The following is a 23,105-nucleotide window of genomic DNA, read 5'->3' on the forward strand; positions in this document are numbered from 1 at the left end:
ACCTGACTGCATAAGAACCTCTACTGCTACCTCTACTATTTTTTTGTCCCTTGCTTTAGATAGCTTTCGTATTTATGATCCTTACCAAAAGAAAAACAAAAACAAAAACAAAAAACAACGCCTATCCCACACTGTATTTTTCATTTTGCCATTTCTTGCTAACAAATTAACATGTATTCATCTAAGTGAATACACACATATGCACATACAAACACACACATTTTATTGGTACTTTTTGGAAATATGCTGTAAGGTTAGAAAAGCTGTATTATTATGATATGTTTTAGATAGTTTCATAAGAAAATAATTTTTGAATATGCATCTTTGATATATGAGTCATCTTCCATTGCTATCTATGGCTGAACAGAATCTCAGTTTCATATTGTGAATATTTTCAAATGAAAGATGAATGTTAGCCTTGTCCACAGCATTCTGTAGTGAGTAAAACTTCTTTGCTGCAATTGTATCACTTTATGTTAATTCATTAGCAAAATACAGTATAGTATAATCTTTTAGGTTTTCCAAAATCACGTATCTTCATGTATCAAATATTGGAAATCATGACTCTTTATGTGTCAGGATTTCAGAAATTTTATAATTTCATGTGTCAAGAAAATTGGCTGTTATATATAGCTTTTGGTTGTTAAGAATTATAGTTTAAATTTCTCCAGCTAGTAGGTGGTTGAGAATAAATAAGTAAAACTTTAAAAGAAAATTATATTTTAAAATAAAATGGTACATAATTAAAACATGTAATTTACCTCTTAAGGATCTCACTTGGCTCTATGCTTTAAGAAAGGCAAGTAGCTTTCCGAATAATCTTTTTGACCAAAGTTTTCAGATTTGTTTTAACTCTGTATAATTGAAGATAAATATGAGACTTTCCTCAGATGAGTGAGTCTGGTTCAGCTTCTCTTTGCTTAGAACGTTACAATTTGCATTGAGGTGCAATGGAAATAATTACTTGTTTAAAACTTTATCCTTGTTTTCTGATTATTAAAATAGTACATTTGTTTTATAGTTTGTTTTAAATATAGTAAAGTACAGAGACAATTCCTGTTAATATTTGATGTTTTGGACATATTAGTATATACATTTATAAAATGTAGATTATATTATATCCTGCTGTTTGTTTTTTTTGAGACTGAGTCCTGCTCTGTTGCCCATGCTGGAGCGCAGTGGTGTGATCTCGGCTTACTACAACCTCTGCCTCCTGGGTTCAAGCGATTCTCCTGCCTCAGCGTCCTGAGTAGCTGGGACTACAGGCGTGCACCACCATGCCCGACTAATTTTTATATTTTTAGTAAAGACAGGAATCTCACCAGGTGGGCCAGGCTGGTGTTGAACTCCTGACCTCAGGTGATCCGCCTGCTTTGGCCTCCCAAAGTGCTAGGATTACAGGCCACCACGCCTGGCCTATCCTGCTATTTTTATGGAATATTATTTCATTGATAGTTTGCAATGTTATTATCTGCATGTCAAAAATGTGAATTATATGTATATTTAAAAATTTATTTTGCTGTTTCTATGTTTACCTTGTTTCAAACTTTTCACTATTATAGTTAGTGCTTTCATGAAAATGCTTGTGTATAAATCTTGGAGTCTGCCTTGCAATTTTTCTTAGGATAAATTCTAAAGGTAGAGTTGTTAAGACAAAGGATATGCCAATTTAAAATTATTTGATATATACATTGCTCTTTACAAAGATTGCATTGTTTTATATTCTAACAGTTCTGGGAATTCTGTTTGCCCACATAATTGAAGATTCAAAGTAACCATTCATTACATTTTTTTCAGTTTGTTAAGTGTACAATGGTGTCTCATCGTTTTATTGTTTTAGTACTTTAACAGTCTAAATTTACTTTCTATCTATATTTAATTTTGTCTTATTTTTATTATTTGCATTTTGGCTGCAGGATAGTAAATTTATTTTATAAATATTTAAATAGGTGTATTACATGCTGTGACAAGATAACTCATTAATATTTAAATATATTCTTTTGATACTTTAGTAATTCATAATGTACCACCTTTTTTTGAAGCTGATATATGCTGGATGATTAAACTTGTAGTATTATAACAAAATCATTGTTCAATGAAAAACTTCAAAATAGTATGTGTAAGGCATTTTTGCTAAATTGAATCTAAATGTGCTTAAAAGATCACTATGTTACTGTTGATATACATTTTTAAGTGTATTACATGAAATCGTTATTATATGAGACTCTTTTCCTCTAATTAGTCTTTTCTATGTCAAAATATGTCCATTGACATTTTTCAGTGCTGTCAAGGTAGATTGTTTAAATATTAACTGCAACCCTGTGAAGACTGTGATTGATGATCTCATCCAGAAGTTATTTGATCTGCTTGTTCTTTCTTTGAAGAAGTCCATACAGGGTAAAGACACATTTTAATTTTAATTTTTACTTAATTTGATATGTAGAAGCATGTACTTTGAGAGTTATAAAATGTGAATTTCAATGATCATTAAAAACTAAAACTGAACTAATTTTAAAAAAGCGGGAAAAGTCCATATTCAATCTTCAAGAAGTCTCAAATGAAGACATCTTTATTATTTGCAGTCTGAGCTAGTATCAGATTGTTGCATTATGTAATTGAGAAAGGTAGGTAATTCTGGTATAATGTATTTCTGCTTATCTCCTCAAATGACAAAGTATTTTTCAAAATACCACAGTTTCTTCTTTTTCCTTTAAACTGAGATGTTTTAGTATGTTATATAAAAGATGAAAAATGTTCAGTAAAATTTACTAAACATGAGTGCATTTTAAGCTTTTCTTAACATTTTTAAATACAACGCAAAGCAACTAAACTTTCATGGGAAGAAATTTCTTTGCTTATTCCACGTCTTGAAATTTTGTTTTATGAAAGCAAATGATAATTTAGAACTTATTATATTCCATATACTGATTACTTCTACCACCCTTGATTTAGAAATTATGTAATTTAGTATTTTGGATGGTAATAATTACATTTCTTGTATTTCAATGTTACCACTCAGCTCATTTACATGAAATTGATACATTTGTTACTGAGGCTATGGAAATCTTAACAATTATGCCCCAGTCTGTGGAAGAAATTGGTGATGCAAATCTACGATATAGTAAGTTACAAGAACGGAAGCCAGAGGTGAGAATCACAAAGTAATATTATTATTATTATTACTTTCTTTATTTTTGAGTTGCAACCTACAGTTATAACTCTAAAGGTAATAGTGTGAATTATTTAAGTTTAGTCTTACTCTAACATGCCACATCATAAAACAGACTGCAAATATATCTAAAAATAATACTAAGTGTTACGGTTACTGCTTCATTACACCAATAGTGCATCAAAAGTCTATTTATTTATTTACTTAAATATTTATTTTGAGATGCAGTCTTGCTCTGTCACCCAGGCTGGAGGGCAGTGGCGCGATCTCGGCTCACTGCAACCTCTACCTCCTGGGTTCAAGCGATTCTCTTGCCTCAGCCTCCCAAGTAGCTGGGACTACAGGTACATGCCAACATGCCCGGCTAATTTTTGTATTTTTAGTAGAGGCGGGGTTTCACTATGTTGGCCAGGCTGGTCTCGAACTCCTGAGACCTCGTGATACAACTGCCTCGGCCTCCCAAAGTGCTGGGATTACAGGTGTGAGCCACCAAGCCTGGCCTTATTATTACTTTTTACTGCATGGAATATGTTTAAATTAGGTAATTATATGTTATTATTTACAAATATATAATCTCAACATTATAAGGAGGTCCACAATAATCTGGCTCAATTGGTTAGCTCACGATTAGACTCTTGGCTGGGCATGGTAGCTCACGCCTGTAATCCCAGCACTTTGGGAGGCCGAGGAAGGCAGATCACGGGGTCAGGAGTTCAAGACCAGCCTGACGAACATGGTCAAATCCCGTATCTATTAAAAATACAAAAATTTGCTGGGTGTGGTGGTGGGTGCCTGTAATCCCAGCTACTCAGGAGGCTGAGACAGGAGAATCTCTTGAACCAGGGAGGCAGAGGTTGCAGTGAGCTGAGACCGCGCCACTGCCCTCCAGCCTGGGTGACAGAGCAAGACTCGGTCTCAAAATAAATATGTAAGTAAATAAATAAGTAGACTTTGATGCACTATTGGTGTAATGAAACAGTAACAGTAATACTTCGTATTATTTTTAGATATATTTGCAGTCTGTTTTATGACGTGGCATGTTAGAGTAAGAGTAAACTTAATTCACACTATTACCTTTAGAGTTATAACTGTAGGTTGCAAAAGTATGAAGTTAAGAGCTAAACTAGGAGTACACATACACACATGCATATATAATGGAAGAGCTCATAATTAAATACAAAGGAGAATGGTAAAGATTCATAGAAAACTATCCAGAAGGCTAGAGCCCAGAATAGACAAGCCAAAGTTTTATAACATTATAGATGATTTTGGTTATATTTGGAGCAAGAAGGAGAAATAATTCAAATTAGTATACAAACTTATTTGCCCCCACCATGTGATAGACTTAAAATTATAAAGAGAGTTTCAAGGTGAATAAAATACCACCCCAGTGGAGAGAATTACAGACTTTTGTGTGATAGACTTAAGGGTATTAAAGAGGATTTACAGGTGAATAAAATAATGTATCTGTCTTGTAGAAGGAATTAGCTAAAATAGGAATGGTTATGAGCTGTGGCAGTTAGCAGAGGCATTTGACTGTTATGTATGGATCACCATACTAGGTGTACTAGGAGTTGGGGATGCAGCTGTGAAAATATTCTATTCTCATGGATCATATGTGTATGTGTATGTGTATGTGTGTGTTTGTGTGTGTGTGTGAGAGAGAGAGAGCAAAAGAGAGGATTTTGAGAGAGAGAGAGGAGAGAAGTGAGGATGAGTATGCTCAACTAGGGCATATTACTTAGGGTTGGTGATCATGGGATATCTTCTCAGAGAGATGACATTTGAGCTGAGACCTGACAGATAAGAAAGAGCCAAGCATTCTGAGATTTGGGGACAGATCATTCCAAAAAAGGATGAATAGCATGCACAAAGATCTTAAGGTAGAGAAGGAGCTTGGTATGCTTAAGGAACAGAGACATGTAAACTTCAAGAGAGTTAATTATTAAGAGAGCATAGTATTCAAGGAAGAGAATGAATCGTATGAGGTGCAATTGGAAAGAGGCAAGTCCAGATTACGAAGATACTTTTAGACAATCATAAGAAGTTTGTATTTTATTCTGAGTGTAATAAGAAAGTCTTTAGACGGCTTTAAGTGGGGGAGTGACAGAATGTCTCTGACATTTTGAAGTGATGGCTTTAGCTGTTCTGTGGAAAATGAATTGGAGGGAGACAATAGCGGTGGCCAGGCCAGTTAGTAGGATATTACAATATGATAGACAAGAAATGATGGAAACTTGTATCATGTAGTAGTAGTGGAGATAGAATTGGAGAGATTGATGATGTGTGGGGGTGGGTGTGGTTAGAGAAAGACAAATCAAAATATCTCCTAGGGTTTTGGCTTGAGCAGCTGGGAACGTATTGGTGCCATTTCCTGAAATAAGGATGACTAGAGGAGCAACTGGAGTTTGGAAGTGGTAGAGATTAAGTTGTCTGGTAGAAATTGAATGAGGAATGTGGAATTTAGAGTAAAAGTAAGGACTACAAATACAAATTTTGAAGTGTTTTTTAGATACATGAGATTTAAGCCTGGGGATTGGCTTAGACCAACTGGTAGATAACAAACACAGTGTGTAAGACCAGGCTTGAACTTTGCAAAATTTAGACTTCAGGCATAAGAGGAGGAGCAAAGGAGATGAATGGAGTGGGAGGAAAGACAAGAGATTGTAGTGTCACAAAAGCTAAGAGGAGAAATTGATGTTGTTTGCCGGGAACAGCAAGCAATTAGGTATTATAAGAGGTAGTACGTGGCATGAAATAATAAAAGATAATAAAAGTACCTATAAGAGGTGGGAAGTGGCATGAGCTAATAAAAGAACTAGGCAGAATATTCATGTGAGCCATATCAAGGACCTTAGAATCTCATATTCTGTGGTCATTGGGGAGCTGTTGCTAGGTTTTATATAGCAAGGTATTATGTAATTCTCTTTTGGTATGTCTGTTTGTTGGTATGTGCATTTGAGGGGTAGGACTGGAGGTAGGTAGACTAGGAAACTATTGTGATATGTTTTACAGGGTAACTGGAGTTCCGTTCACGTGTAGAAACTTAAAATCCTGAGGTGGTCCAATCATAGTTCACTGCAGCCTCAAACTCCTGGGTTCAAGCAGTCTTCCCTCTTCAGATTCCTCAGTAGCTAGGAGTACAGATGTGCACCACCATGCCCAGTTAATTTTTAAATATATTTCTTTAGAGATGCGTTCTCACCATGTTGACTAGGTTAATCTTAATCCCCTCACCTCGGCCTCCCAAAGTGCTAGGATTACAGGTGTGAGCCGCCAGGCCTGCCCAATTGAGTTATCTTTGAATTTCCTTTGTTGTCTGTTTTATTATGTATGCATAGTGATATTTAAAAATGTTTAAATGGATTTTATTGCTTTATTGAATAGTAAAAATACAGATATTAATTATCGGATACTGTTGTTTTACAGAGTTTTAAAAGCCTTAGAGGCAGTTCCAGCAGTTTAGCACCCATTGACCTACACCCAAATTGTTTAACAAACTGTTAGCTATATACAACTTAGGACACTTCAGTTAAAAACCCTGAACGTAGGAGCTTAATTTCACTTCCTTAGTTGTCTGTTTCTTAAGTACCTTTTTGCATGACTTTCTTTCTCTATTAAGTAGGATAATTTAGTTAACTTATGCTTTTAGATAATCACTAATTTTAGCTCCTTTAGAAACCTCTTTTGCATTTTCTTGTGAATGGAACATTTATAATAAGAACTTTACTTTGATAAACTATAGTATTATCTTTATGGATTTCATTTAGTCTCATATTACTACTTTATCTTTTTTAACCTCTGAGGTTAGAGTGCCTTGGTAGAATTTGTATATAGTAAAAAATAACCATCAGAGTTTATATCCAGGAATTTTCCACCAAATCAGAATATATAGGAATTTAACAAATTGTTTAAATGCAAAAATCTTAATTTGAAAAATAAAGTCATGAAACAAAAATTAAAATAAATGAAATCTTAAGAGATTTGATAAAATAGGTTGTTATTCACTTTTTTTTTTAACCTTTAGATTTTGCCCTTATTTCAAGAAGCGGAAGACAAAAACAGACTTCTACGAACTGTGGCTGGTGGAGGTTTAGAAACAATTAGTAATTTGAAAGCTAAGTGGGATAAATTTGAGTTAATGATGGAAAGTCACCAACTTATGATTAAAGACCAGGTTAGAACTTTTAGTTATTTATTAAAATGGGAACTTTTTTCTCACTTAAGATTTCTTGCTTATCTTTTATTCCTTTATAGCCCAGCTTTATAATAATTTAATGTGGCTGTTGAAATTGACCTCCCTGACTACTTTTAAAGTAAAATGCTTTATATAAATGATGATTGTTTCACATGATTTTTCTTTACTTCCTATCATACCAAGAAGAAACCAGTGTCTTTGAAATGTAGTATTATTTGTAGTCTTATGGATGAATTTATTGCTTACCTACTATGTATGACTTAAGTTTATTTCTGAAACTCATGTTTTCTTTAATTACTAAATTTATTAGGATATCAGTTGAACTACTCTAATGGAGACCCCAAAAATTCTAGCTTATGTTTCTCTCTCACATTATAAGCTGCTATGGTGCCTCTGCTCTGTAACTTTGTCCGAGTCCCAGGTTTTGTCAATTTTATTTGTCTATTATCTCCAGCGTATTGTCCAGGATGGGTTATTACCACATTCAGTTGATACCTACTAGGGTCAGGAGAGAGAGAAAGAGAAAAGGGCACCATCTGTCTTTTAAGGATACAACCTGCAAGTTGCACATATCTACTGCACTCATATTTTATTGACCAGAAGTTAGCCTTAGGGCCCAGTCCTTAGCTGCATGGGAGACTGGGCAATGCCTTCCTTAATTTAGCAGCTATATACTCGGGTAGAACAATCAGCAGTCATTAAACAAACATCTGTAAATTATCTTACCTTTGTCGTTAGTTGTACTAGGTGTGGTTAATCACATGAATGATTTTTAAATGATGTTATTTGAATGTTATCTCTTGTTATTATAAATTTATGGTCTAATTTATATCTTTGAATTATTTTATTGAACTTGGAATTAATAATTAAAATACCATCCTTTGAAAAGTTGACATTGGTCATTGATACTTTTTCACTTTTAAATAGAAAATAATGTGAACCCAAAATGAGATTTTACTCTGAATTAAATTATTTAAACTTTATTGCCTTATAGATTGAAGTGATGAAAGGAAATGTGAAATCATGTCTTCAGATCTATTATCAAGAACTGGAAAAATTTAAAGCTCGTTGGGACCAGCTAAAGCCTGGTGATGATGTTATTGAAACTGGCCAACATAATACTCTTGATAAAAGTGCAAAGTTAATAAAAGAGAAAAAAATTGAGTTTGACGAGCTTGAAGTCACAAGAAAAAAGCTGGTGTATGTTTTTTCTTTAAAATTGATACTGCTCATTTTGGAAAAACAATTTATATATCAAGCTAGTAATTTTCTTGTGTCTGTTATCTTAGTACCTTTCCTCATAAACTTCATCAGTTTTTAAAATACAAATAATAAGCATTCATGTACTGTTGTCTTAGGAGTCATAGTTGTGTTACATAAGGATATTAAGAGAAAGCAAATTTCAAGAAAGGCCTAGAAGATAAATTTACCTAGAAGTTATATCAGGGGGTTGGAATTGTCACTTTCTTTGAACTTATCCTATTTAAAAATGAAATATATGTAATTTTCAGAAAAATTACTTTTAGTGCCTCTGAGAGAAAAATAAATCTAGCATAATAAGTAATAATAAAAGTCTTCAAAGAAAAAAATGAGTTGTTGGCTTATAATAATATAAAGTATTAAATGTGAGCACTGCTTTAGGTTCTATTTAAGTAGATGCTTTCATAAGTGAGTGAAGTGAGTCAGTTTTGTTACCATAATTACTAAATGGCATTATACTGACTAGATGAAGGATATCTTATACTCTAGAAGCTTGCCCTTTAAACTGAGAAGAGTATTCTTTTCCCAAATTAATCTGTAGATTTATACAATCTTGAATATTTACATATATAAAATATGTATTATGTACATATAAATCTCTCTATATTACCAACTCAATTTTGACTTCTTTGGATAAAATGTATATTAATGAATTTATAGAGTTCATATGTGAGTAGGTAAAGTATAATTCTCAGATAGGTAGTTTCTTCATGTGCTTTATTGTAGTTTCTTATTGTATGTCTATTAAACATACACATGTGGGTATGTACACACATACAAGGATTGGAATTAATAACTTAATAATACTTAACAGTATCAATATTTCTGTTTTTAAAATTTAATATTCCAATATTTGTTTCTATAGTGATGATTGCCATCATTTTAGACTAGAAGAGCCTAATTTCTCCCTGGCAAGTAGCATCTCTAAAGATATTGAGAGCTGTGCACAAATTTGGGCCTTTTATGAAGAGTTTCAACAAGGATTTCAGGAAATGGCCAATGAAGACTGGATCACTTTTCGGTTTGATTCAAAAACAATATTTAGACTAATAATTTGGTTGTTTTATTTTTGGATGTAAACTTTGCAATGTGTTTTTGGTATTTTATAGGACTAAGACATACTTGTTTGAGGAATTTTTGATGAACTGGCATGACAGGTTAAGGAAGGTTGAAGAACATTCAGTGATGACGGTGAAATTACAATCAGAGGTTGACAAATATAAAGTAAGATTTTTTACTTATTTTGCTAGTTAAAAACAATGTTTGGAGCTTTTGTCTTTTTCTTATGTAGTGACTGAACTATATAATTTTAGTTTATATGTTTTTCAATTAAATTATTCCATTTCATGAAGAAAATAGGAAATACAGAGTAAACCACAAAAATTATTGATATTTCGGGTGGGTACAGTGGCTCATGCCTGTAATCCCAGCACTTTGGGTGGCTGAGGAGGGCGGATCCTGAGGTCAGGAGATCGAGACCATCCTGTGAATGGTGAAACCCCGTCTCTACTAAAAATACAAACAATTAGCCAGGTGTGGTGGTGGGCACCTGTAGTCCGAGCTACTTGGGAGGCTGAGGCAGGAGAATGGCATGAACCCGGGAGGCGGAGCTTGCAGTGAGCCGAGATGGCACCACTACACTCCAGCCTGGGCGACAGACCAAGACTCCATCTCAAAAAGGAAAAAAAAGAAAGAAATTATTTATATTTCTACTACCAATGAGAAAGAAGTTATAAGAAATTTATGTTAAAGTTAAAAAACAGAGTGTTTATACATTCCAGTCCATCATGGGTCCTATCCTATAATAATTAAAAAATAGAGATAGTCTATGTCATGTTTTAAAATATATTAAACTACAAAGGGTAATTTGTGTGTATCCATAGCAACATTTAATCAAAAGCTTTATACAATTCTGTTTAAGAATATGATTTTAAGATTATTAAACAAGAAGATGGAGTAATTAAAATTTTGGTAACTAATAAGCATAAAAGTAAATACTAATTTGCATTTTGCTAATATATGTATATGTGTATACGTATGACTTTTTCTTTTTTCTTTTTTCTTTTTTTTTTTTAACAGATCGTAATTCCTATCTTGAAATATGTGAGAGGGGAGCATCTTTCTCCAGATCACTGGCTTGACCTTTTTCGTCTCCTTGGACTTCCTAGGGGGACTAGTCTAGAGAAACTACTGTTTGGTGATTTGCTCAGAGTAGCTGATACAATTGTAGCCAAAGCTGCGGACCTTAAAGTATGACTCACTTTTATAAATATCCCATAAGTCTGGCCTTTTTAAATATACAATATTGCTTCATATTTTGCTTAAATACAAAAAAGCTAGTCCTTTAAGGGAATCAGCTTTAATCAAAAAGTAAACACAAATCATTTTACATAAAAGAAATTAAAAAATTATGTGATATGTTACACATAGAAGCTAGAGGATACACAAATCTAGAGAGCTAAACCAAGAATCAGTTTGCTAATCAGATTTAGAAAAGGTCTCAGGTAAAAGTAAAAGTTGCCACAATTCTATTACAAGTGACAGACTTTTAGTGTTTCGTTCTGGCCATTCAAAAATGTAAGGACTCTTGATGTCAAATTGTTTTATTTCCTATCCAAAAAATAAACCTTTGTGTTTGTTAATAACCCTGGAATATTTTTAAATAATCTTGAGAAGTTATGAAGCATGACTCTTGCAGAAGATAACTCTAGTTGATTGTTAATCATTTTAGATGTATCAGAATCTGCAATAAGATTACAGTATAATTCCTGAATTTCTTTTGTTCCAAATATGGGCCTTTTAGTCTGTAAGACTTTAAATAAGCCAAACTAGTTTTGTCTTTTGTGATGGATGCTTTAATTTTTTACTTTTCTTTTAGAGAAGTAAAAAGCATAAGGCAGAACTTTGTATGTATTTTGACCATGTGAACCAGGATACTTACTATCTTACATGATTTGATAAAATAGCCAGTAATTTTCTTGGGTTGCATGTAAAATAGAGCCACTTAACTTTTTTTTTTTTTTTTTTGCCTTATGCTGAAAAGCCAGATAAAATATATTTTTCATAAAATACTTTTCTGTTATTTACTTATGTGATAATTAATGTTGAACTAATAAACATGGATATTTTGTGTTAAATAGGATTTAAATAGTCGGGCACAAGGTGAAGTTACAATCAGAGAAGCTTTACGTGAACTTGATCTTTGGGGAGTTGGAGCAGTGTTTACATTAATTGATTATGAAGACAGCCAAAGTCGAACTATGAAGCTGATTAAAGACTGGAAAGATATAGTAAATCAGGTTGGAGATAATAGATGCCTTCTTCAATCCTTGAAGGATTCTCCTTATTATAAAGGATTTGAAGATAAAGTATCAATTTGGGAAAGAAAACTTGCAGAGTTAGATGAATACCTGCAGAATTTAAATCATATTCAGAGAAAGTGGGTGTATTTGGAACCCATTTTCGGTCGTGGAGCATTGCCAAAAGAACAGACACGCTTCAACAGAGTTGATGAAGATTTTAGGTCAGTACAATGATGTAAGACATAAACACATATGGTAGTTTTTTTTTAATTAATTCATATCGTGAAGTGCTTAATAAAGGCAAATTACTTTTACATTATTGGTATCCTCTGTGTATTCAAACTCTTTCTCTAGAGGATCCTTTTGAGAAGCTTTCTCTAGTGGATCCTCTCATTCAAGCATTTACTTCTTGAACCAGTATGGTGTGGTCTCTGTTATTACTACTCTACTTAATAATACATAGTTCCTAAAATCACCAATTACTTTCCTGTTTTAAATTCAAAGGGCATTTTTCATTTTTTATTTTACTTTATCTCTCATTAGGATTTAATAGAGTTGAGCATTTCTTCTTTCTTAGAAAGTCTCTTCCATTGGCTTTTGTGATATTGTCCTCTCTTGGTTTTCTGGCTGTCTCTCTAGTTCTACACATAGTTCCTAGTCCTTAGCTGTCTCCGAACCTTTAGATATAGTCATTCTCCAGTCTTCAGCCTTTGATTTTGTTCTCACTGTATTCTCAGGTAATCTTAACCACTGCCAGCATCAGTTCTCTTTTATGTGCTTAGGTCTCCTCAACTTACATGTACAGCCCATATTTCTCCTCTGAGCCCCAAATCTAGCAAACATGCTCAAACAGTAGGCTAAAACTGAATTCATGAGCTTAATTTACCAGTTCCTTTCCAACAAATCTTTTTTCTTTTTGATTTCTATTTCAATAAATGGCCCAACCTAATTGTTGAAAGCAGAGACATGATGTATGACTTTGATATCTCCCTCTTTCTCCACTTTTACATACATTAAGTTGCCAAATTTTGTTGATTCTAACCTACTTAGTGTATCTGGAACCAAACACCAGTACAGAAGTATATCTGTACTTCTATTCTAATATTCTGTGTCTCTCACTTGGATTACGCACATTAACCTTCTGACTTGCTCTTATATAAGTTTTTCACACAACAGCCGGAGTAATTGTTTAAAAATGCAGGTTCAGCACTTTCTTTACTATTTACTTTAACTATTTTAAAGTAAATAAAACTTTAAAATAGTTTCCCATCATGCTACGGATAAAGCATGATCTGCTCCTTGTTCATTTCTGTATACTTTTCTTGTGCTGCTCTCCATTTTGCTTTAGTGACTCTGGCTTTTAGTTTCTCGGACATACCTATCTTTTTCCCAGAATCTTTGCCAGAAACTTCTTCTACTCACTCACTTTTTCTTTTTATTCTTCATCCACATATCAATTTAAATTACTTCCTTAAAGAAGTCCTAGGTTATGGGTTGCCCTATTAGCCATTTTAGTGGCTAAAATACCTAAAAAGTATTTTAACTTTTTACTTTATTTATTTAACTTTTTACTTTATCTACCTTATTTTAACAATACTTTACTTTTCCTTTTTAACATTTATCACAATTTTATTTAAATATTTCTAGAAATTATTCGATGTCTTTTGCCGTCACTAGAAGCTCTCTATTAGTTAGGGCTTAAAATTAGCTTAGCAAATGAAATATATAAGATAATTTATAATATGGGAAGTTAAAAATGGTAGTGTGATATTAATTTTTAACATTCCTAGAGGTATACTACTGTAATAATAGTGTTACCTTTAGTTTGTTTTAAGCAGGTTAAAAAAAAGTCTTAATCTCCTTTTTTTACCCCCCAAATTGTTAAAATAGATGTGAAGATACTTTTTTTTTCTTTTGTAGATCAATAATGACTGATATCAAGAAAGACAATAGAGTCACAACATTAACTACTCATGCTGGAATCAGAAATTCTCTACTAACAATACTTGATCAGCTTCAAAGATGTCAGAAATCATTAAATGAATTTTTGGAGGCATGTTTTTTTAAGAAAAATATATCATAAATTGTAAAGTACTTGATATCTTAATTATTTGAAAAACAAAAGCTATTTTTTTGTTTCTATTTTTATTAGGAAAAACGCTCAGCATTCCCAAGATTTTATTTTATTGGTGATGATGACTTATTAGAAATACTGGGCCAGTCTACTAACCCATCAGTGATTCAGTCTCACCTTAAGAAACTTTTTGCTGGTAGGAGTCAACATTTATTTAACAGATATTTATTGAGTTTCAACTGTCTGCCAGGCCTAATGTTATGCTCTTAAGTAGACTACTGAATACAGTAGTCAGTTCATAGATCCAAATACAGTTCCTATACCCAAAGAACGTACAGTTTAATAGGGGAGACAAGGTTGTAAGTTGACAAATATAATACAGTGTGACAATTCCGGTGAGTGACATAAGTATGTGGTGCTATAGCTCCATCTGTGAGGGCCTTTAGCTCAGTTTTAGGGCATCATGAATAAGTGACATCTAGGGTGATACTGAAGAATGTATAGGCCTTAGTTAGAAAAAGGTAGGCAGGCAGTGGGAATAGGCTGTTCTAAGGCCTGGAGTGAAGGAGAATATGCCCCTTCCTTATTGAGTTTAAGGTCTCCTGAATGACATCCAGGTGGAGATACTCCATAGGCAGTTATTGTCAGTGAAGAGACCTAGGTGAGAATGTAGGCGTCATCCATATAGAAATAATAGTTAAGCTATGGGAACAGGTGAGATTACATGGGGGAAAAGTGTAATGTCAAATGCTTTGATGTTGTAGAGTCACTTTAATGGGATACTTATTAGTGGCAAATGGAATAGGCTTATTACCAAAATAATGACTATTATTTTCTTAAAATACTTAATTTGCTTGGAAAGAGCAAGCAAATGAATGCTTCTATAGAGCAAACAGCTCTATAGAAAAGAGCTCTATTTTTCAAATTAAATTTATGAAGTAAAATAATTTTCATCATTTTAACTAATAATCAAGGATCAGCAAAATATAACCCATGGACCAAATCTGGATCACTACTTGCTGTTTTTTTAATAAAGTTTTGTTGAAACATAATCCTGCACAGTAATTTATGTATTGTTGTCTATAGCTGCTTTCATGCTATGAATGCAGTGTTGAGTAGTTGACACTGACCATATGGTTCATTAGACTTAAAATATTTACTCTCTGGTCCTGTACAGAAATATTTATCAATTCCTGTGTATCTGAAGCTTTAGGATGCTTATATTTGTAAATATGATTTGGGCAGTGGGAGGTAGTAGAAAACAAACACTTGCAATCAGAAGCCTTTCATTCAACCAATCTCTCTACTGTTTATTAATTGGTCATCAAATTACCTCTCTGAAATTTAGTTTTCTTCTTTATATTACAAATAATAATATAGTTTTTTGGTGAAGATCGAAATTACATAGTATGTTCAAGTTTTTTATATACTATAAAGTGATATGCAAATTTGGGGGAGGGGGAAGTCTTATTTGCCGTCAACACATTTACCTGTTCATGGGCATCTGGGTTATTTCCAGTTTTTGGCTATTATGAATAAAGCTGTTAAACAATCATACAAGTCTTTTTGTAGACATACATTTTTATTTGTATCGGATAAACACCTAGTTTTGGAACTGCTACGTCATATAGTAAGTATATGTTTAACTTTTTCAGAAACTGCCAAATCATTTTCCAGAGAGGTTGTAACATTTTTCACTCCCCCAAGAATGTGAGTTAGGACAGTTCTTACTGATTGGTATGTACTAGTTGAGTAGGTTGCCTAAATATTTTTTTCTGGAAAATGGTAGGAATGAATAAACAAACATATATAGAAATATCTAAATAAACATTCACAAATTTGACCAGCGAATCATGCCATGTATAGTTAGATATTGATAAGAAATATTTCAGATGAGTGATAAGAATATTGATCCAGAAAGTGATTTTTTTTCCCTCAATAGGACATTTAAACACTAGGAGCACTATATATTATGTGGTATACATTATAATTCAATTATTATATATGTTTTAGGGTATATATTAACACTATTTGACACACATATTGTATCTAATAATTATGTCTTTAATCCTTTTGCATTTCAATTGTTGCTTTTATATTTCAGGTATTAACAGTGTTTGCTTTGATGAGGAATCAAAACATATAACTGCAATGAAATCTTTAGAGGGAGAAGTTGTACCTTTTAAAAATAAAGTTCTTCTATCAAATAATGTAGAGGTAAGCAATTCTTTTTCAAATATGAAAACAAAAAGAATTAACTATATATGAACTTCGTTTCTAAAATAATTTAGTCAATTTAGAGGGTAAAGTTGGTTAATTTAGGTATTTTAGGGAACTCAGCTCATATCTTAAAAAATGATTTGTTTTGTTAGTTTCAGAGTGTTTTGATATTAAAAAGAATATGGATTTTTTAGTCTTTGGAAGGCAGCATGTAATTTTGAACCTTGGCCTTGAACCTTGGCCTTGGAGTAAAAAAACTTAGATATTAATCTTAGCTCCATAACTTAATAGCTATGCGACTTAGAGTGTTGGTTTTCTAATCAGTAAAATGGTAATCTCAGTACATTTGGAGTATCTCTTATCCAAAGTATTTGGGACCAGAAGTATTTCAGATTTCAGATTTTGTTGGATTTTGGAATATTTGCATTATGCCAGTTCAGCATCCCTAATGTGAAAATCCAAAATGCTCCAATAAGCGTTTTCTTTGAGCATCATGTCAAACTCAAAAAGTTTTAGATTTTGGAGGATTTTGAATTTTGGATTTTTAGATTAGGGATGTTCAACCTGTAACTGTTACAAAGATTTTCAATTAAAAATTAAATGAGATAATTGGCTTTAAGTACACTATTTAGTGCTTGGAACATGGCACTCAATAAATTTTAGATGTCTTTACTCTTTAAAATATGAATTTGTATAAGATAATTTGGGTGAACAAGTAAGCAAACAACTATCGATTAACTGGTCCTGCAGGACTGGAAGTAGACTGATCAAAGACCTATTATAGGCATACAGCTAAAACTAACTAGCAATAGACTGCATCACATGGAATTGTAATTTTTCAGTTTCAAATTATCTTCCAACTGGAAGCCAGGGCCCATGCCTTGTCATGTGTATGTCCATACAGCCTAGCAAAATGTTTATTCCTGGTTAGGCTTCAACATTTTATTGGATATTGAGTACATAAATCAGTGGATTGAAAACCTGGGAGATTTGCTAATCATATTTGGTTAAGGGTTTTGTTATTTTTCCTCTCGTAGTTTTGTTGGATGTACACAGAGAGACAGAGCTTAAATTTTAGCAACTGGGCTAGAGCAGGTATACCAGCAAAGGGAAAGCTGAAACTCTGGAAGCTTTATGGTTGTTAGCAGAGAAGGTGTCTCTGTTGCCATGCACTGAGAGGTGGATTCTCACTCTTTAGCTTCAGTGAATTTTGATGCTATTTGCAGTACTGGAAAATGCTCTACAGATTAAAAAAAAAAAAACTGGAACTCAGTAATTTACACAATGATGAAAGGCTAAAATTGCAGCTTTTGCCTTTTTATTACAAATGACATATTTTTAAGGTTAAGAAGTGATTCATATTCATTGTTTCTATCAATGATCATTGTCAGTTTAACTTTTTATTATTTTATATATAATCAAGTGAGTGGAAAAATACATTGTTTTCACTTTGAAACAAAATTAGTTTTGTTGGATGAAGCAATCTCAGCCCCCAAATAATACATTTAATCCTGATGAAGCAATCCCTTCCTATGGTTACAACTTTATGAATATAAGATCACCAGGATAGCATGAGCCAGGGAACTTAGCCAGCCATTTTGACTCTGATTTATTGGCCAAACTATCTGGTTTGATTCGTCATAATGATGAGGCGAATGGGTCAATTTTTAAATGCTCATATTATATTGGCTTGTATAGATATAGTCATGGTAGTTTTAGCCACAAGTTGATGAGTTTTCACACTCGTTGTTATCCTAAGAGGTGAAAAAAATTGTTTTCTTCAAATTATTTAAACTGTTTATTAAGAAAATAAAGAATTATATTCCTATAACACATTTTAGGAGTGTCATGATCAATAGCAAAGTATAATACCCTGTCCTGAAATAAAAATACAGAGTTAGTCAGTAGATTCTATATTTATTTTATGTCTTGTTGATATTATTTTCCGATTTCTTTTTCAGACATGGTTGAATGATTTGGCCTTGGAAATGAAGAAAACTTTGGAACAGTTGTTGAAGGAATGTGTTACTACTGGGCGAAGTTCTCAAGGTGCGATTGACCCATCTCTGTTCCCTTCACAGGTAAGAGGGCTTATATGTAGAAGGAACATAGGCATGGTATGTGGAAAGATCCCTGACCTAGGAGCCAGGAGGCTCAGATAAATTGCATCTGTTTTCTCCCTTTATCTAACAGTTAACGGACAAATTGCTTAACTTCTGAGTCTCTGTTCCTTCAGCTGTAAAGTGTGGGGGATGAATTGAGATCCAAGCAACCTAGGCCAGTGGTGAGTAGGATGGGGAGAAGGGAACCAGGCATCTAATAGCTTCCTGGTTCCGAATGATTAGTCCATCATGATGGAGAGGCACAGGATCTATAACACTGCTGTACCCTACCCGTCCACCCCTCCCATGGGATCATCTAAGCATTGGAGCTGGCAGGAACTTAGCAGGTATTAGTGTACATCTGAAACAGTCATAACACTAAACTAATATTGACAGTGAGAGTGAGGTCATATGATGAGTTACAGAGATTGCTGCAACTCAGGGTTAATAGGCGTTCATCCCTGAACACTGGGTACTAGATATTTAGCTTACAAAATTTGTATCAGTCTATATCAAAATGTGGCACTAAGACTTGTGTTAAACATCCTGCATTGTTTAATAGTTGGGCCAGACTAATGTTACAGGTGTAGGTCATCAGGAACTTTAGTTCTTAGGGACTGTGGATGGTAGACATTGGGATGTTTCATGATGTCTCAGAAAAATCTACCCAGCAGCTCTCAAAGTTATTTGCTTTTCAAATAAAAAAAAAATGTGGTGGCTGTTGGAACAGGTTTTTACGTTGATTTTCTTACTATATGGAAGCTTGGAACAGTTTACATTCTGAACCATTTTCTCATACATGCCATTTGTATCTTTTAGAATTTTAAGGCAAACTGAAAAGTTTCAAAAAAGCTCAAGTTCCTAGAGAAAAATACAAGTAATCATCACTGAATAATCAAAGCCATTGTAGAACCAGAGTAGACTGCTTTATTACCACTAAAAATGTTTCCTAGTACTCTGTCAACTTCCAGATAGGATTTATAAATCAACTTAGAATAAAAGACACAGTATAAAAAAGTCTACAAAAATATTGTATAATATTTGGGTTAGGGAAATGACAATTGTGTCAGGAGATATAGTGGGAGATAATAGGCTAAAGAAAGTTGTTGGATTTCAGCCTGCAACTTACCTCCAGGCCCTTGAGCAGTCAAGTAAAAGTGTGAACTACTAAAAATGTAAATCATTACTAAAATAAAGAATTCTAGTTTATTAGCAGTTAATGCTAGGAAATATTGATCTCAAGAGTTTTACATAAGGGGATTGAGTCACATAATTGGTTATTAGGTACAGATAATTCAGTTACTTTTTTTGTATGGACCTGAAATAATAGTAGAGAGGGCACTTTCTGGTCTGGGAAGGAGGCAGTGTGGTAAAGTGGAAAGAATCTGACTTTGGTTTAAATACTAATCTTTGCCAGTTATCCTGAGTATAACATTTTGACACTTACTTTACTTACATGACTTTCAAGTACCTACATTATCAAGTCATTTCGAAGGTTGTTTCATAATGTTTGCAGAGCACCCCTAGTTGTCATTACATTTTAGGTAATTAATAATGTTAGTTCCTATCTGGCTGTCTTGACAGTAATGTGATTTTATAACCCAAGACTGTAAACTATAACTTTTGTTAGCTATTCACAGAAATTATGTAGCCGACTGTAAAAAATTAAGTTTATTGATATGCATTCATAATATAGAAATTCAGTAGTATTGGAGGTGGCAAAGGAACATTTTCATATAAAAATCAAAGAGCAAAGTCTTTTTCTCAAAAGCAGATTTGGTTCTCCATAAATGCCTCATCATATACCTGATTAAAGAAGCTGATGAGTTTCATACCACAAAGTTTGTTTGGGCGATGACTTTGCTTAGAAATGAGTTACTAATTGGCTTTCTCTTCCATAAAACCATAATGTAATATTTATAGAATGTTTTAAGTTGGAGTAAGACAGCAGCTTAGCCTGCTCTGATATGGAGTGCAGTGGTGCGATCTTGGCTCACTGCAACCTCCACCTTTTAGGCTCAAGCAATTCTTGTGCTTCAGCCTCCCAAGTAGCGGGGAGTACAGGCATGCGCCACTATACCTGGGTAATGTTTGTATTTTTTAGTAGAGACGGGGTTTCTCCATGTTAACCAGGCTGGTGTCGAACTCCTGGCCTCAAGTGATCCGCCCACCTCGGCCTTCCAAAGTGCTGGGATTAGAGGCGTGAGCCAATGTGCTCGGCCAAGGCAGATCTTAATTTAGAAGAATATTGGAATTTTGCTATTGTAGCCTTTGCTATTGTAGCCTGGTTATCGGTAGTGTATTAAGAAATTATTTTGAAATGCTAAAGATTGCCCTTTTACTAATTAGAATGCATCATACTTTGATATCTTTGTAGTTTACTGGTTGAAAGCAGCCATTTCTGAAGAGAGGGGAAGAAAATACAAAGGCTTTGAGGTTGCAATAAACATACTGAGTTATAGGACCAGAAAAAAATAGGCTGGTGGTAGACTATAGTGTGAAATGAGTTCTGTGAAGTAGGCTTGGCTGCATCATACAATGCTTTTTCTACTACTGTATTACTCTATTAATATTTAAGTTTCCAATATGGCATTAAGATGGAGATATCCAATATACAATTGGCAATTTGTAAAAAGATGTCTTTCTTTAAATTTATAAAACATTTCTAAGTAAATTCACCTTTTAAAAATATGTTTTTTCTTTATTCAATAGATTTTATGCTTGGCGGAGCAGATTAAATTCACTGAAGATGTAGAAAATGCCATTAAAGATCATAGTCTTCATCAGATTGAAACACAACTGGTGAATAAGTTAGAACAATACACTAACATTGATACAAGTTCTGAGGATCCAGGGAATACTGGTATGGAAAAAACATTCCCTTTTCTGCCTGGTTTTGGGTTATTTTTTGGTATTCTATCCTAATTTACCTATTGTGTTTTCGACTATATATCTGTGTTGGTGATTACTCGAGGAATTACAACATATATACTTAAATTTTTATAACGTACTTTGAATCAGTAATTTACTAACTTAAATAGAATATAGAAACCTTACTACCCTATAGGCTTTTTTATTCTCTCCTTTTAATATTGTAGTTGTCTTACTATTTTACATCTCCATACACTGAAAACTCCATGAAATTATGTTATAAATTTTGCTTTTAACCATCGAAGATATTTGAGAAAACTTAAGAGGAGGACAGCAATCTTTTATATATACCTAGATGTTTACCATTTCTGTTGCCCTTCCTTTATTCCTGATGTTTCAGGTTTCCTTCTAGTGTCATTTTCCTTCTGTCTAAAGAACTTCTTTTAGTGTTTCTTTTGGAAAAGGTGTGCTGCCTGTGAATTCACATAGATTTCCTTTACCCAAGAATGTCTTATTTTGCCTTTATTTCTGAAGAATTTTTCAGTGGCTATCCTGGGTTAACAATTCTTTTCTCTCAGCTTTCGAAGTGTTCTACTTCCATCTGAGCTATATGTTTTCTGATGAGGAATCCACAGTCATTTGAGTTGTTATTCTTCTATAAGTAATACATTACTCTTTTTTTTGGCAGCATTCAAGACTTTATCATATTCTTTAGTTTTCAGTAGTTTGATTGTGATATAGACACATCTTTGCATTTATTCTATTTGGGGTTGTCTCAGTTTCAATCTGTACATTTGTTTTTCACCAAAATCTGGGAAGTTTTTAGCTCTTATTTCTTCAAATACTCTTTCTGTATTATAGTCTTTCTCCTATACTTCTGAGTTTCTCATGACATGAATGTTAGACTTTTTGACATGGGCTTAGATCTCTGAGGTGCTGCCTTTTTTTTTTTTTTTTTTTTTTTTTTTTTTTAATTTTTTCTCTTTATTAGCCTGCACAATTTCTACTGCTCTGTCTTCAAGTTCACTGCCTCTTTCCTGTATTATTTCCATTTCAATATTGAGTCCATTCAGTGATTTTCAAAGAATTAAGAATTTAGTATTTTTCAGCTTAAAAATTTCTATTTATTTATATTTTTTATTTCTTTGCTGAGATATTCTGTCTTTCCACTTGTTTTAAAAGTCTTCACCTTTTACTTCTTTTACTTCTTAGAGCACTTTTATAATAGGGCTTTAAAAGGCTTTAAAGTATTTTTTTTTTTTTTTGGAGGGCGGGGACAGGTTCTTGCTCTGTTATCCAGGCTGGAGTGCAGTGGTGAGACTGTGGCTCACTGCAGCCTTGACCTCCTGAGCTCAAGCAGTTTTCCCACCTCAGCCTCCTGTGTAGCTGGGATTACAGACACGTGCCACCATGCCTGGCTGACTTTTTTATTTTTTGTAGAGACATGGTTTTGCCATGTTGCCCGGGCTGGTTTCAAACTACTGGGCTCAAGCAGTCCTCCCGCCTCGGCCTCCCAGAGTGTTGGGATTACAGGCTTGAGCCTCTTTGCCTGGCAATAATACTTTAAAGTCTTTTGCAGATAACCTCAACGTGTATGTCATCTAGATACGGGTACCTATTATTGTCTTTTCTTATGTGAATTGAGATTTTCTTGGTTCTTTGCATGTTGAATAATTTTGGATGATATCATGGACATTTTGAATATTATGTTATGAGGGTTTGGGTTTTGTTTAAATCCTCTGGAGAATATTGATATTTTTGTTTTAGCAACTCATCCTGTTGGGTTCAGACTGCAAGTTGTAGCCGGCTTTCTGTGGGTTATGGTTCTGTTGTCAGTCTGTTTTCAAATCTTTGCAGTGCTATTTCAGTCTGTCCCTCATGTGTTCCCTAGTAGCCAATTCTAGTCTTT

At 33.6% G+C, this 23,105-nt stretch overlaps 1 protein-coding gene across 4 annotated transcripts in view; it reads left to right on the top strand.

Annotated features, from left to right (window-relative positions):
* Positions 1–23,105, top strand: part of LOC105493700 (dynein cytoplasmic 2 heavy chain 1) — a 361,100-nt gene that overhangs the window by 29,630 nt on the left and 308,365 nt on the right. For all 4 annotated transcript variants that reach the window (XR_011611022.1, XM_011761557.3, XM_011761558.3 and 1 more), the window contains exons 19-31: positions 2,282–2,397; positions 3,020–3,147; positions 7,197–7,346; positions 8,362–8,567; positions 9,493–9,648; positions 9,737–9,851; positions 10,707–10,877; positions 11,768–12,150; positions 13,850–13,982; positions 14,082–14,199; positions 16,108–16,220; positions 18,185–18,304; positions 21,038–21,188. Coding sequence is in view for 3 of the 4 variants with exons in the window: in XM_011761557.3 (XP_011759859.2) it covers positions 2,282–2,397; positions 3,020–3,147; positions 7,197–7,346; positions 8,362–8,567; positions 9,493–9,648; positions 9,737–9,851; positions 10,707–10,877; positions 11,768–12,150; positions 13,850–13,982; positions 14,082–14,199; positions 16,108–16,220; positions 18,185–18,304; positions 21,038–21,188 (2,060 nt within the window). In the remaining variant the exon portion in view is untranslated. The remainder of the gene's footprint in view (positions 1–2,281; positions 2,398–3,019; positions 3,148–7,196; positions 7,347–8,361; positions 8,568–9,492; positions 9,649–9,736; positions 9,852–10,706; positions 10,878–11,767; positions 12,151–13,849; positions 13,983–14,081; positions 14,200–16,107; positions 16,221–18,184; positions 18,305–21,037; positions 21,189–23,105) is intronic.

Source organism: Macaca nemestrina, chromosome 12 (genome assembly GCF_043159975.1).
Source record: "Macaca nemestrina isolate mMacNem1 chromosome 12, mMacNem.hap1, whole genome shotgun sequence".
Taxonomy (NCBI): Eukaryota; Metazoa; Chordata; class Mammalia; order Primates; family Cercopithecidae; genus Macaca; species Macaca nemestrina.